This window comes from Sinohyriopsis cumingii, chromosome 17 (genome assembly GCF_028554795.1).
Source record: "Sinohyriopsis cumingii isolate HCF-2022 chromosome 17, ASM2855479v2, whole genome shotgun sequence".
Lineage (NCBI taxonomy): Eukaryota > Metazoa > Mollusca > Bivalvia > Unionida > Unionidae > Sinohyriopsis > Sinohyriopsis cumingii.
The window spans coordinates 49,764,844-49,782,088 of NC_142977.1; the positions used below are offsets into that span (position 1 = coordinate 49,764,844).

The 17,245-nt window shown below is 33.8% G+C and overlaps 1 protein-coding gene across 1 annotated transcript in view; it reads left to right on the top strand.

Moving 5' to 3' along the window:
- The window catches only part of LOC149778668 (multivesicular body subunit 12B-like), a 50,598-nt gene that overhangs the window by 13,683 nt on the left and 19,670 nt on the right, over positions 1–17,245 (top strand). Inside the window, exons 3-5 of the mRNA XM_089939465.1 lie at positions 3,357–3,464; positions 9,002–9,092; positions 11,272–11,404. Coding sequence (XP_089795591.1) covers positions 3,357–3,464; positions 9,002–9,092; positions 11,272–11,404 — 332 coding nt within the window. The remainder of the gene's footprint in view (positions 1–3,356; positions 3,465–9,001; positions 9,093–11,271; positions 11,405–17,245) is intronic.

Sequence of the window (17,245 nt, forward strand, 5' to 3'; positions counted from 1 at the left end):
TGGACAAAGGGAAGCAACTCTACAGGTTATCCCCTTTCTACTCGCTAGGTGCCTTCCCATATAAGATGGCCTTTGAAAATCCAGTTAATTATTTAGCTAAATTTAATCATCCACTTTTCTTTTTTTAATCAATGAGTAAGTAAAATGTTATTTTTGTAAAATAAAGAATTTGCTGATATTGTTTTAATTATCATACTTTTTGTTATCATTACATTTGACTTTGAATGGCAACATATATTTTCACCAGTGCAGTTTCCTGGGTACTGTCTTTATTGTCTTTAGACAGTTGCTCTTATTATAACTACTTTATAACTCAGCTGCCATTTATTTCAATTTTCTATATAATTGTATGCATTTGTTTATTTTCTTTCATTACAGAAATGACAGCATGGTGCAACAATTGCCAGAAATTTAAAGAAGTAGAGGGCGTTCAAGAAACGTGCCTGCTCTGTACCAATTGCTCTTCATTACATACTTATAAAATGTGTGCAGTGTGGACAGAGAATACATCCTTAGAAAGCAGCTCAAGTGCTGCATAAAAAAGCAATATATATTTCTTTTCAGCATGAGGTACTGAACCTATATTCCCATCAAAATCTCTGACAGGTCTCAAACGGGGATACAAAGAGGCCCTCTCCACCTCACCACCATAAAGATTCATTTATAAAGCCAGATCTTAATACAGTTGGAATGAGAGATGATTCCAAACAAGAGCTGGAATCATGCATGTTCTCTCTCTATTACATAAGGCATCAGATTTTAGTTCCACCCTTGAGGCATGTGAATTCTAAGTCAGATATCACCCTGCCTATGGGAACTGAGGGAGTTGAGTCATACCAATTTCTGCCTGTAAGGCATAAATGTACAATCCGTTGTACTCCATCCTTGCGTGACAGTGTTCTTGCTCAATGTGAAGGTTTATTATTTGACTTGTATGCCAGGCTGGCCAGCCAGACTGAACAAACCGCAATTTGATGGATAGACAAATGGACCACTGACCATCCATCCAGCCATACCATCTGACCATCATGGCAATTATCATCTGTCATATGCCATTTCTACTGTTGACTGACCAGTCCAGCTATACAAACATTTGCAGAGTACAACTAAAATAGTCATGATTTGCCTGTCTTACGTGAACTGGGTGGCCAGCCCAATATTCTGACAGCTACGGCATCTTACAATGAACATACTACACAGTGAGACTGATCAGCTGGACCAAACATTGATACATCCCTTCAAACCATCCAAGCAAGTCTTACCAGCTGTGCCGAACTATCCTTCTAACAATGGAAACAGTGATGCATGTCATTGATATGGCTTCATAGTTGCAATATGGAATTCTCTTCCCATGGACCCAGTTGTACAAGATATGGACAGTTCCCAGCTGGACAATGAGAATGAAACAGAAATGACTGATTCATCCGATCTGACAATGGAACAGACAGAATTCAGCTTTAAGGCAGCTATAGAAGAAATCTATTGTATTCTGCCAGCATCTGAATGTCTGTCTCCAACTACCATCATTCCTACCTACAGGGTCAAAGCCACTGTAGATGTAGATGATGACAATTGTCCATCATTTAGGACATTGTCTTGGTTCCCAAAGTTGCAGAAATCACCAGAGGTATCATAGAAGAAATTAGCGATTCCGGTAATGCAAAAACTTTCTTTCACATGAGTCAGTTGCCAGCTAGTTTTTCATCTCACTCTTATGAATAGTATTTAGAAACCATCATCATCATGACCATCATCAGTCATGTAGCCTGGTAGACCGTTGGGGCACCACACAAGACCGAACAACCAACTTCCTCCATTCCTTTCGATTTTCTTTCTTTCTCATTGATTTGCTCAGTGTCAAGCCTGTCCACTTTCGAATGTTATCTTCCCACCTCTTTATTTGCCTGCCTCTTTTGTTTTCTCCATGTACAGTGCCTTGCAGGATTGTCTTGTTTTTTCACTGTGATCAGGAGGTCTTCATGAGGCCCAGTGGCTTGTCTGATCCTTTGCTGTATTTCTTCATTGGTGACATGGTCTTTGTATGTGATGCCGAGGATCTTTCAGAAACATCTCATCTCATTCCCAAATACCATTGTGTTATAAAGTGGATCAGCAAGTCTTTAGTGCCACCTCCAAGCTAGTGAGGAATGTTATAGCAACTTTCTAACTACTTAACATCCTTGGGGATCCTTGGCCTCGCTGTGAAGGCCAGTAGGGATCACACTAGGGATTCAGTGTGCCATATTGCCAAGGTTATAAATAGGGCTTCTCACCACACCATGGCTAATGTACTGATGGCCTCCTGCAACATGAACTTAAAAGAGATACGCTTTTGTATTACATTTGTTTATGTTTCCAAAACCCCTTTATGGGTTTTGTTTATAATTAGAATTAATGATAATGAGGTGGGCCTGAGGGAACCGAGTGGTCTAAGATGCTTGCCTCTACAGATCACTCACATGCGGTACCTCTGTCAGTTTGAATTCTGGTCTCTGCTCGACCATTGTAGGCATGTGATAAAGCTTGGCAGTGGCTTCCCATGAGTTATGGCTTTTCTTGGGGTCTGACAGTGTTCTTATTTTGCTTGATGTACAGGACACCATATACAGCCTATCACATGCTGAAAAATAGCTTTAAAATCCAGTTAATCATTATTTAGCTGAGACAATTCATTCTATGACATGATTGCTTAACCTCTTGATCATGACATGAAGTCAGTGTTGGTTGTTTTACAGTAATGCTTGACCGCTCCAGTGACCTATATGGTTAGTGTGCCTGCCTTGATGTAGGAGGTCATGGGTTCGAACCCAGGCTGAATCATGCCAAAGACCTATAAAAATGGTGCTAGCAGCTGCCTCGCTTGGTGCTCAGCATTAAGAGGTTAGTGTTAGAACAGGTTGGCCTTGTGTCAGGATAATGTGAGTGGGTGGGACATGATGCCAGATGTCTGCAGCATGATGCCCCAGTGCTAGACACCACTATTAACTGTCACATGTAGACATCATAGCAATATGACTGAGCATTTTTTAAAAGCTATGTTTAAAATCCAAATCACATGCACAGTAGTGCTTTTGTAATTGGATAAACATGCTGGCCCCTTCTTTATTATTATTGCCTGATACAAACGCAGATGTGGATGAGGATGTTTTCTTTATTGCAGTGTTCTTTTCAAGAAAACAAAACAGTTCTAGCAAATATCTAGTTTTCTGCTTTGGAAGAAAAAATGGGAAGACAGAAAAATTTAAAATGATTACATCACCTTTTGTTTTAAATCTTCATTTTCGGTGGTGCAAGAATATCTTGTCATGATGAATCTCATAAATCAACAAACTTAAAATGCTGTTCTTTACTTCCAGATTGACAAAACCTATGACAGGCGTGAAGCAGCAGACCTGTGGAGTGATGGATTATTTGGGCGACGAGTCACAAGATTTCTGTGTGTAGAGAGATCTGCACCACAGTTGGTTTGTACTTTTTTAATGCACCATTACAAATACAGAAAATGCATGGTGTTATCATTGTCCATTGTAAATCTATAAGAGTTTTTCATTTATGCCAGCATTTAGGCACTAGGGTGGTGCAGTTATGTCCATGAACACATTTAAAGTTTCATGATCATTGTATTTTATATAGCTAATTAGAAGAAGTATCAAAGTAAGATAAGATAAGGGTAATTGCAATTGTATGGATTAGAAAAATATGCTGTTGACCAAAAAGAAACCTATTTAGATAGGTTTTCTTAAAACTCTTTTCTACATGTATTTAACGCTCTTCCAGTGAAAGTAACTTCCTTTTGGCATTTTTAATGTGGAGTAGTCATGCATAGATGAAGTTTATATTTTTTTATAATTTCAAAATGTACCTTAACTTGGTACCTTATATGTTCAAATGGAACAGTTCATACATGATTTAATAGTATATAGTAATCATGAATAGTAGTGATGAATAATCTTGAATAATAATCATGGTTAGTAATTGTGAATAGTAGTCATGAATACAGTAAAACCTGTCATGAGCGACCTCTGCTATGAGCGACCACCTGTCATTTCCGACCACAATCGTAATGCACGGATCGATTTTACTATATAAACGCTCTGTTATGGACGACCACCTGCTGAACGCAACCAGCGACCGCGATTTCTTGGCAAAATATGCATTTTGACACTGCTATGAACGGCCGCATCGCCAAAAAATCAAAACAGATTGACACCACTGACCTTAACTTAATCCTTTGTAAACACTAGAGCTCGGGATAAATGTAGTATGCAAACAAAGTACACATTAAATAACACTATAGTTGAACAACCATATATCGGGATAAACACCTCTAACCATCATTTAATCCTTTGTAACAAAGACTGCATAAATAGCAAAGATTGCTCTAATAAAGTATTTAAAAATAATTTGTCTTGCTACAGTACCAGTTTTGTGAAATTTACAACTCCAGCGTACGGTGTCATTTGTAAACTGCAGTAAACCAGACTAAAGTACATGTCACTAACCGCCATTGTAGTGCCGAAGTCATGTGAATAGCCAGTAAGAGTAACATCAAAGGGAGTAATGATGGATATACGCAGTCAATTTAGAGGTTTGTATTTTTTCTTTATCTTTATGAAAACTCACAAAACGCCGGTAGTCCTTATGTCCAAGTGAGAAATCGTTTGAAAGGGCTTCAGTGTTGGTTTGAGTACGTCGTTTGCTTTCCAGTTAATCCATAATGCCTGGAGGGCGATTGAGCTCATTGTCTTTAATACTAGTAAGTGAGAATCATTTCCAGATTTTTTTAAAATTATTTTTTATTTCTTTTGTTAGTGTTTCACCAAGCCACAATCTGTTTACGTGGGTGCAGATGGTCGGAACATTTGTTTATCGAGCTATAACGCTGTTGATTTAAACCGTCTCAGAATAAATGTATTGTTTCTTGATGAGTTAATTATGTCTTTCGGTTTCATTCATTGGTACATAATATATATTTATTCCACAATTCCCCAAAACCGGATCAAAACCGATAGTCTTTATAACGTCAACACTAATAACAACGGCAGAATCTCCGCTGAAAAAAAGAAACATTTTAACACTGGAAGAAAGGATTAATGTCATTGAAAGAAATGAAAAAGGCGAGACCACTCGCAAAATAGCAGTCAGCTTAAGCGTCGGTAAAACGCAAGTTCAAAATGTAATCAAAGACAAGAAGTCCATTAGAAACGAATGGCAGAAAGGTGCACAAGCACAGAGGAAATATGCCATGGCACGACGGACAGTTTACGGAGATCTGAACGAGCGAGTATGGGAGTGGTTTTGTGTTGCAAGGAGTAAAAACATACCAGTAAGTGGAAAGTTGATTCCGGAAAAGGCAATAATTGAGATACATGTTCAGACCAAATAGCTGAGTAAAACACGTCAACAAAGAAGTATAATGGATTTCTTTTAAAAAAACAAGTGAATAAGTGTATAAAATAAGATATATACATCATATCTAACTGTTCATTTTTTGTACATATTAATGTGATGTTGAAATATAAATTTTATTCTCGTTGTTTGATAGATGTATATCTTTATTATATAAAGATATTTTGAGAGGAATGCATGCAATATTTAACAAGATTCATGAATAAAGGATATGATGCATGTACAGTGAGTATGGGTATTATTTATTTTTCAACAATGCTAACTATTGACCCTGAAAACCAGTCCATTTTCACACACCTCTTATGAGAGACCACCTGTCTTGAGAGACCGCTTTTGGTTGGCAGAAGGGGCGGTCTCTCATAACAGGTTTTACTGTAGTTCTTTTCTCTTTATCTGCTCCATGATGCAGAATAGGCCTAATGCTCTCTCCTTCGTGTTGTAGGAAGTGGCTAATAGTGCTAGGACTCCCAGTTACTCATTGGTGTATCAATCCAGGTCTGCTAATGTGGTTTGTCCCTGGGAAAGGCATTTTTGTCCAGTAACCCCAGCACTAAATAACCTACTTGTGATCTCCATAAAAGAATGAAATCTAATGCTAAATGTGTAATAGTGTTCAGACTAAACATGTTATAGTGTTTAGACTAAATGTGTAATATTTTTCAGACTTAATGTGTAATGGTGTTCAGACTAAATGTGTAATTGACTGTTCCGGTGGCCTAAGTGGTTAGGGCATCTGCATCGGAGGTGAGAGGTCTCAGGGTCAAATCCTAACTGTGTCATACCAAAGACATAAAAATGATAGTAATAGCAGCCTCGCTTGACACTCAGCATTAAGAGGTTAGTGTTAGGACTGGTAAGCCTGGTGTCAGGATAATGTGACTTGGTGTGACTTGATGCCATGTGTCTGAGGCAGATGCCCCAGTGCTAGACATCATTATAAACTGCCACACTGTAGACATCGCAGCAATATGACTGAAAAAGTGTTAAAGCTTATGTTAAATAAATTTTAAATCCAAATCACACTAAACATGCAATGGAGTTGTGACTAAATGTGTAATAGTGTTAAGACTAAAATATGTAATAGTGTTCAGAATTCTGCCATAGTTGGAGATAAGCACATAAGTGTACTTGAGGAATAACTTTATTTTCACATGCAGACCTGGTGAATCATGTAAAGTTTATCAAATTCTTATACTTTTATCAAACAAGAAATTTTTTGAAAAATCCAAATATGGAATTTTTTTACTTTATTTCATGGTGTCTGTTTGATTTCTCATTATCACAAATTAGAAGTAAAGAAAAATATTTTTAAAATCTCAACTTGGGCAAGAATATTTGTCAAATTGAGCGAATCAGACTCAGTACCCTATGTACTTGCATGTAACTGATGTTGAACCTGAAGCAACATAGTGCCTGAACTGCCATTGCATAATTTTCCAGCAGATCAGGGTCTGTTGCTTGCTGTATAAATTCGTCTTTGTAAAGAGAAATAGACCAGATCTGTTCTCACACTATAAAATGACAGATCTTGGCATTTATTATATGTTCATTTTTGTCTCCGTTAACTTTACATTGTCAGAATCATGCAATATTTTATAATATTGCACACCTTTATATTGCCATTCACGTACACGGCACATGTTCCCAATAGTGTATTAGGAACTACTTTGTAAACAAATCATGTACACTTATATAGTAGATGCTTAACATTTTGGTTGATTAAATTTGTTTTTGAAAGAACTAAAGCAGATGTTTCATGGACTGCTACATTCCAGCTGCTTTGCAATATTACACATGAACTTTTTTGATACAATGTTTCAGACTTAGGCTAGCGATAGACACCAGACAGGTGCTGGGTCCCTACAAATGACATGCAAGTGACAAGGCATATACTTGTCTTCTTTAGCTGGTAATAAGATTGGCAACAAGTACTTTAAGTTTTACATCCTGAATTTCCTCAAAGTGTACTTTCTTTGTTCAGCAGATCTGAATTACATGAGCCATGTCATTGGTTCTCAAGCTTGATTACACATTTCGAAATTGTACTGTAATTTTGAATATATTCCAAGTACAATTACATCCTCTTTTACTGCACTGAAAATGAAATGAACATCATCATTTATAGCATCTTTTTGATAACTACAATTGAAAGACTTCATATTTTTCCCACATTATGATTTAATACATTCAGTGACAGAATTTGAAACACACTTGCAGATATAAACACTCTGCTCCCTTGCTGCTGAAATCAGGTGTACTTCATGTAGAATTGGCACAGATAAACACAATCCGTAAACATGAAATTTCATAGAATCGATAAAAATACCAAAATCTGTTCATTCCAGGCCAAATGGAAAAGTTGTTGCAATGTGCATTCATTCACATTATAACTCTAAATTTCAATGCTGTTTTCTTTCGAAAGTAATGTGTCGTGTGCAACTAAGTTCAAATTTATCTTGGTGGAGTTATATGCATATTAATAATGTTGCTGTTTTATACTGATGAATCTGCGCTTGTGTATTTAGTTTGGAATATGGCATAAATTCAGTTACTTTGTTTCGTGTAGTGTATATTTGTTTATATATTTAACCTTAGGTAGAATAAGAAAATAAGCATATAATAAAAAGGTTTTTTTATTTGTATGTGAAAATATGAACTTCTTTTGTCGGATGGATATACTGCACTCCCAGAGTCCTGCTTATTCATCCAAAAAACTCGTTAATATTTTCCCATACAAATGCAGTAACCTATAAATACAGTTGGCAGTTCGAGTAAACATATACACAAATATATACAGTATTTGCAGTAAAACCTTACAGGAGAGCAACATTTGGAAATGACCAGAACTGACTGTAATATGGAGGTGACTGTTACATGGAGGTTACATTTATATGTAATTTGTTATGTTGGGTCTTGAAAAAAGTGCCTGTTTTATAAAAGTGACTGTGTTAATGAGGTCCAGGCTGTTGGAACAGGTTTGAATGTAATGAAATATTCCAAAATCTGTCTTTGCCACCTGTTAATATTTTCCATCACTGGATTGTCATCAGGGTTTATCTGTTGTCTCACATGGAAATGATGAATAGAGAGAATATACCCAAATCAGTATGAATCACTTTTCTTTCTGCATCATTTGTGGTAGCATCAGCAACATTCAGGTTATGTGTCTTAAGTTTTTCCAAGTCATATTTGTTCTTACGTCATTTACTGTATTCATCAGAAATATTGTTAAAATGCTCTATCTGTAAAGTTTGTACCCTAATATTCTAAGATTTTCCCTCTTGCCTGCTTAAGGAGAAAGCTGCTTTATAGCAATGAAGTTTACTGTCCAGACACCGCACTTCATGGAGCCCTTGTTAGTGTATCATGGGATGATGAAAGTCACTTGATTTAAGGGGTCAAAGGTCAGATTTCAACAAGAAACAGCAGGTTTACTGTTTGATAGTGGCTTTGGCATCCATCTCTCTCTGTATAATGTCTAGATTAACCTCAGTGTTAAAAGTTCTTACTTAGCTAATGTAAAGATGGGATAAAAAGGGGGGGCATCGTGTTAAGTTTGATTTGTTATTCATACCTGTGTATTGTATTACAGGGTAAAGATGTTCTAGTAGATGTGACCATCATACAAGACAAAGATCCAGTGCCAGCGGGCTTTACAGTTATTGAGCACACAAATGATACAAGTAAGGAGTTTGTTTTAGTTTGTCCTAAATAGGTACAGTGTGAATTTAATACGGTGTTTCTGCATGAAAGTGTATTTAAGTTATTATTTCTTACTGAAAAATACATGCACAGCATTGTTTTTTTATGGGCATTTAGATGTACACCTCTTACCTTGTTATGTTTATCATGGTTAACATGTGAACCCACTCATAATGCAAAAGCAGGTGTGGATCTGATTTTTTTAAATTATATAACATACAAAATTTAGGCTCCTATTTTACTTAAATTTTTTAACTTCTGATAGAATTTGGTAAATGAAAGCACACTATATTGTTTTATTGCTGAAAATGCTAAGAATTTGGATGTTTTTCATGAAATTTGCAAATTTTATATTGAAATAATATTTTGTAAATTTAAAAAAAAAATCTTATAAATGAATAATACAATGTAATATGAAATTTATATCAGTGATGATTTTTGTAAGTGCTGACATATGCCAACACTGTATGAAATTAATTTCGAGAAGTTTTGTTAAGTAACATTTGTATTTAATTTTATTTTTTAATTAGGTTTCATTGTAATCATCATAACTATTCAGATGAGGGAAGAAAAAGACCATTATGGTAATGCCAGGAGCACTTGCATGACAATTAAATTTCTACTCAGTTGCAGGGCTTACTTTATTTTAACAAATGTTTAGGGCTTATTGGTCCTTCAACATGATGAAACAAGCTAATTAACAAATTGGTTGTCTTAAGCAATTTCAGCACATGAAAGTACCAACATCACTGTAACACCTGTGTATAGGTTAGGCCTATTTCTTGCCACAGACTAATTTGTGATTATTCTTCAAATTTTGCAGAGATACATTTGAAAATAACTTCTAATTAAATAAACATATTTCTAATTTTTCCTTTAACTTTTTGGTCTTTATTTTTAATTGTTTTTGTTTGTCTTGATGACTATTTCTTGTACAGTGAATGTGCTGTATGTCAGCTATTAGTACATACAACATGGTGTTGTTCTAAGCCATCATTGCCATGTGGTGTCATTTACACTAGCTCTCTTAATGAAGTTAACATCATGTGCAGGAATATGTCATTGGATTTCACATCTTCATTCATGCCTAGATGTGTTATTCTTATCCATTTTTCCAGGCCATTAAAAAAACAAATGACCCTAAATCTCACATCTTATGCCTTTTGAGTGAAAGTATGCAGCTGTGATACTTTCTTACATCTCGAAAGTGGCAGTCTCTTGTAATTGTACTGTATTCATAATGTATGTTATTTCATTTAGTTCCAACAATGATAGATTAGCAGTTATGATGATGTTTTGGTTCCTTCATGGCTTAATGCCATTTTTTTCAGTACTTGATAGGCTATACATTGTGGCCAAAATATTTGGTGGAGGAAGAACCAGGAATACCCTAGAAAGAATTGCCAACTCACATGAAGCTTCTGGCAGGCTTTCTCACATACCCATGTTGGTCAAGACAAGACTGGAACTAATTTGGAAAGATGTAACGTGTGAGGGATCTGTAAAAGAGAGTGCTTTAGATCACTCAGCCACCAAGGGCCCTACTTTGAACAAGAAAATTAGGAGTATTTGCCAACTGTTACAATATTTTAAAATAATTTTTAGAACTACTGTGAAGTAATTTTTGTTGGCTTCACATATTTTTATAGCTTTGCAGAAAATTATATTTTATTCTGAACCTAGTTGTCTTCAATGGTAGATTATTGTTCATTGCATCTTTTTAAACTCCTAATTTGTAGGAACCTAATCTGTACAAACTAGTACCCCTCAAAAAATTAGAATTTGCGGAACATCATATATAAATGGGAAAAAACCTTGTGATTTATCCACTGTCACTTGGAACAAATGACATTAAAAGTTGTCAATTGTCCACCGTCACTTGGAGTAATTGACAGTAAATGTTGTCAGTTACATCAGAACAATTTTCATAAATCCCAGTCAGACCTGATGAAATTACTGTTGTCAGTGATAGTGTTTTTTGAGTATGTGTCTTGGAAGAAGCAAGTACCAGTTGATAATGTTTCATCATTCATGTCCAATGTAATTTTTAGTTGTAAGCAAGCAGTTCGTTCTCTTTATTTTGCACTGTTTCATTTCAAATAAACAAGATTATCATTCCAAACATACGAAGTGTTGAAATGATTTCCCTATTTTTTGCAGGAGAAAAAGCTGTGAAGAGGAAGGTTTTATGCATCCGATGGATGAGCTGTACTTTGACAAATGATGCCATTTCAGAAATCATCTTCCTCAGCAAAGGAGCAAAAAGGCCTCCTAATTTATATAGCTTAGTTGGGTATGATCCTGAATCTTATAACAGTGATGCAAATTGTAGTAATCTTTTAACATTGATGCAGATTGTAGTAATCTTATAACAGTGATGCAAATTGTAGTAATCTTATAACATTGATGCAGATTGTAGTAATCTTATAAAAGTGATGAGAAATGTAGTAATCTTATAACAGTGATGCAGATTGGTAATCTTACAACAGTAATGCAAATTGTAGTAATTTTATAACAGTGACGTAAATTGTATTAATCTTATAACAGCAATGCAAATTATTGTAATCTTATAACAAGGATGCAAATTCTAGTATCTTACAAGTGAAGAAAATTGTGTTAATCTTATAACAGGGATATATGTTACAACAGTGATGCCAACTGTGGTAATTTTATAATAGGGATACAAATTGTTGTAAGGTTATAACATGGATGAAAACTAATAATCTTATAAAAGGGATGCAAATTATAGTATCTTATAAAAGTGAAGTAGATCATAGTAATCTTACATTAGGGATGCAAATTGTAGTAATCATATAACAGGGATGCAAACTGTAGTAATAATATAACGGAGGCAAACTGTAGTAATCATATAACAGGGATGCAAATTGTTATAAGGTTATAACATGGATGCAAACTAATAATTTTATAAAAGGGATGCAAATTATAGTATCTTATAAAAGTGAAGTAGATCATAGTAATCTTACATTAGGGATGCAAATTGTAGTAATCATATAACAGGGATGCAAATTGTAGTAATAATATAACGGAGGCAAACTGTAGTAATCATATAACAGGGATGCAAATTGTTATAAGGTTATAACATGGATGCAAACTAATAATTTTATAAAAGGGATGCAAATTATAGTATCTTATAAAAGTGAAGTAGATCATAGTAATCTTACATTAGGGATGCAAATTGTAGTAATCATATAACAGGGATGCAAATTGTAGTAATAATATAACGGAGGCAAACTGTAGTAATCATATAACAGGGATGCAAATTGTTATAAGGTTATAACATGGATGCAAACTAATAATTTTATAAAAGGGATGCAAATTATAGTATCTTATAAAAGTGAAGTAGATCATAGTAATCTTACATTAGGGATGCAAATTGTAGTAATCATATAACAGGGATGCAAATTGTAGTAATAATATAACGGAGGCAAACTGTAGTAATCATATAACAGGGATGCAGATTGTAGTAATTTTATAACAGTGATGCAGATTGTAGTAATCTTATAACAGTGATGCAGATTGTAATCATCATATAACATGCAAATTGAAGTAATTATATAACAGGGATGCAAATTGTAGTAATCATATAACTGGGATGCAAATTGTTATGTGTTAAGGCTCTTTCAAACAGTAACAACAAAAGAGTGAAGACAACAAGCTTTGTAAAATTTAATGAATAATTTATTTCCTTAGAAACACAAGTTAAAAATAAAAAAGGACTTACAGTTTTATAAATCAAATCCAAAGAATAATCCAAGAATATAAAAAAATTGAAGTCCTAGTAATAAAAAGTTCTAATGAATCTGAGCTCGAATCCTGATGAAATCCAAAATGGAAGGCAATGATGTAGATTGTGGTCAGTGTCATACTGATGTGTCAACAGTTCTTTGTTGAATAACAGAAAATAATATTCCAGTTTTGAATTCCGATTAAATTTCAGTAAATGTCTTTGTCCAAGAATTCTGTATGACACATGTATTTCCATGGAAAAGAATCACTTGTATTCCATAAAATAGAATTTCAACAGAAACTGGTCACAAAAAAACACCTTTGAGCGTCAGTGGTTTAAAGCCTGAATACCCAAATTCAATACAGAAAACAGTTATAATCTAATTTAAGATGCAAAACAGATTCCCATGTGAGGGTCACTTGATCCCCTCTAGAACAAAATAGAAGCTTTTTACATGCCTAACATCACATTCTTTCAGTATGGCCTTAACTAAAATCAATGATTTTTATTTCTGGGAAAGAATACTTAAGAAATGTTGTTCACTATAACCCTTTACTGGTTCTGAATTACGGTCAGAATCTAGGTCAACATTTGATGCAATGTTTCTGTATTAGCTGTTTATCAAAATTAACAGTCAGGTCCAACAAAAGTGAATTGAATTTCTGGACAATATTAAATCCAGTAAACAAAGTTACCTTATAATAGCATGTAATGGAATAAAAGAAATTAAAACTAACAAACAAATAATTCAAATGAATTAGATATTGTTATTGTCTAAAGTACTGATTCCATTGTGCCAGCCTAATTTTCATTATTGTCATAGAAAAGTGTTTAATCCATTGTGCCAGCCTAATTTTCATTATTATCATAGAAAAGTGTTTAATCCATTGTGCCAGCCTAATTTTCATTGGTATGATAGAAAAGTGTTTAATCCATTGTGCCAGCCTAATTTTCATTATTATCATAGAAAAGTGTTTAATCCATTGTGCCAGCCTAATTTTCATTGGTATGATAGAAAAGTGTTTAATCCATTGTGCCAGCCTAATTTTCATTAGTATGATAGAAAAATGTTTAATCCATTGTGCCAGCCTAATTTTTATTATTATCATAGAAAAGTGTTTAATCCATTGTGCCAGCCTGATTTTCATTATTATCATAGAAAAGTGTTTAATCCATTGTGCCAGCCTAATTTTTATTATTATCATAGAAAAGTGTTTAATCCATTGTGCCAGCCTAATTTTCATTATTATCATAGGAAAGTGTTTTAGAAAGATTTGTAAACTTTAAATTTGAGAGAGAATCATCACCTATTTCCAAATGTCACTTAATCTGTATATATGTGTATAGTGATGAACCTTTAACTAATACTATCGCTTGCAAAGTGTGATTTATTATGTAATCACAAGAACACTGATAGCTTCTTGAGCATTCAGGTCTGTTGCTATGTTTTCAAGGTGACTGATGCGTTATGTCTTAGAGTTTTAAACTCATGTTAACTTTTTTCCTGCAATTTTTCAGTAAATTTTAAATATTTACTCAAAGTTAATACTAATTCACGTTGTTAAAGACAACTTGGATATTTATACAAGATTATATTTATACCAGGTAATATTAATAAGAGGTGAACAGAAGACAAGTACATTTTTTTCAGATTTCATTGCAATATTATTGTCCTTATTTTCAATTTGACTTGCAAGAATAGACATAATAATGTCTATTCGTTAGCACATATCATGCATGAAGTATGAAACAGGTATTGGCGGCAGTATCTGTGGTTGTCTCAGTGGTTAGCATACTGGACTGAAAGAATGTGTGTTTGAATCCTACCATTGCATCAGCCTGGGATGGCTACTTGATGCATTTTTGGGCAAGATACTTTACTCCGATTGCCTACTTATGTTTTTGCCCTGTAAAACACCAAACCAAACCTCAGTGTTTATCTGTAGGCTTCAGGACTTCTCCTTATGATGTAAATGTTAAGTTATAACTAATCAGACTTACTGTGATCTCCGAATGTTGTAACTGTCCTTGGAACAGATGATCTTCGATCATGGATCGCTGTCCCCTAGGAATGGTGAAGGTTTTCACTTCCACTCATCGTATGGGATACTTGGCAAGTTTTTCACGATGAGACTAAACATATGGCAACTAAATCACCATTCTTAATGACAATGGTAAGAGCAAGCTTTGGGTGTATATATTTTACCATCCTTCCGCGAGCAGTATATAGGACATACATTTTAAAAAATATTTTTCTTTTTTAACACACTTGAAAAATGATATATAGGCTATGATTAGTAACGTTCTTTAGGCTTTTAGGGGGTTTTGAGGGTAGGGGATGACGGTTTATTTGTCTGATAGTCATGCCATTTGGGTAATTTTGTAATGAAAGTACTGTTGAGACAATGGTTTATTTATATCTGAAATTGTGTATGCATATTATAAGAATGCAAATGAATTTGTGGAAACATTTCAATTTCATTATTGATTTTGAATATTTTTAACTCGATAGATACATAATTTTACAGTTAAGGTTTCACATGTAATTTAAAATACAAAGTCATGTGTTTCTTCTTAGAAGGCACAAGTTTCAACACAAATTATATTCTTGCAAAATATATGCATTAAATATATTAGATGTCTTAGTTTTGTGGAATTGGACAGGTTCTTTTTCAAGGAAAGCAAACTTTCAAGGTTGGTTTGATTTTCTGATTTCAAAGTTATTATAGTTTAGCATTTCTTGATGTAGATACGTTTAGTTATATAGTATTAACATGCATGCTTATTCAGCACTATTTTGATTATATCATTGATCACTGCTGTGTAAATAAAAGGTTTCCAGTTTCGGAATGAGCATGTTTATCTATCACTTTGTACCATCACTATCTAGCTCAGTAGCTTTCATCTGTAAATTTTCTCCACATATACATTCTCTCTCTTTCTCTCTCTCTCTCTCTCTCTCATACAGCATATGTACATAAGTGCTAATGGTTTATGTGCCCATCGTGGTCATTACAACATGTATATTGGACTTATGACCTATTTGTAATTACAGTTTTGTAATGTAGATTTAATTTCAGATTTCAAAGATATTACTTACAGTTTAGCATTTCTTAATGTAAATACATTTAGTATAAAAGAATGAGTTACACTGATAAGAATGTTACTTTTAAAAAATGTATACTGCCAAGCTATGACCTAAACTGAAATGCAGTGCCCTCGTATTTACTTACAGTTAAAAACTGTAAGCCAAAAAATATAGTTACCAAAATCACTGTTGTTAACACCCTCGCACTTCAGATTACATCCTGTTGTACTTGAAATTGTTACAGTAAGTTTTCATGCTCAAGAAAAACCACAAAAGGGATAAATTAGAACATGCAAAAAAGTTAATATTCAATTGCACATCAAAAAGTGTTTTGAAATTTTAAATATTGAAATAACATTGTCATTTTCATTTACCATCCTTGATATGGCATTTTCACAACATGAAATGTGCATAAACAAATGACCAATAAATTATACAATTTTATCACAGACATATCATCAGATGTACAACTTTAGACCTGCATCAAGTTTGTCATTTACAGCAATTGTACCTACAGCAATAATTTGGTATTTACAGCAATTGTACCTACTACAGTAAGTTTGTAATTTACAGCAATTGTACCTACTGCAGTAAGTTTGTAATTTACAGTAATGGTACCTACTGCAGTAAGTTTGTAATTGCAGTAAGTTTGTAATTTCCAACAATTGTACCTATTGCAATAATTGTATAATTTACAGTAATTGTACCTACTGCAACAAGTTTGTCATTTACAGCAATTGTACTTACTGAAATAATTTTATAATTTACAGTAATTTTACCTACTGCAGTAAGTTTGTAATTTACAGTAATTGTACCTACTGCTGTAAGTTTATAATTTACAGTAATTGTACCTACTGCAGTAAGTTTATAATTTACAGTAATTGTACCTACTGCAGTAAGTTTATAATTTACAGTAATTGTACCTACTGCAGTAAGTTTATAATTTACAGTAATTGTACCTACTGCAGTAAGTTTATAATTTACAGTAATTGTACCTACTGCAGTAAGTTTATAATTTACAGTAATTGTACCTTCTTCAATAAGTTTATAATTGCAGTAAGTTTGTAATTTCCAGCAATTGTACCTATTGCAATAATTGTATAATTTACAGTAATTGTACCTACTGCAGTAAGTTTATAATTTACAGTAATTGTACCTACTGCAGTAAGTTTATAATTGCAGTAAGTTTGTAATTTCCAGCAATTGTACCTATTGCAATAATTGTATAATTTACAGTAATTGTACCTACTGCAACAAGTTTGTCATTTACAGCAATTGTACTTATTGAAATAATTTTA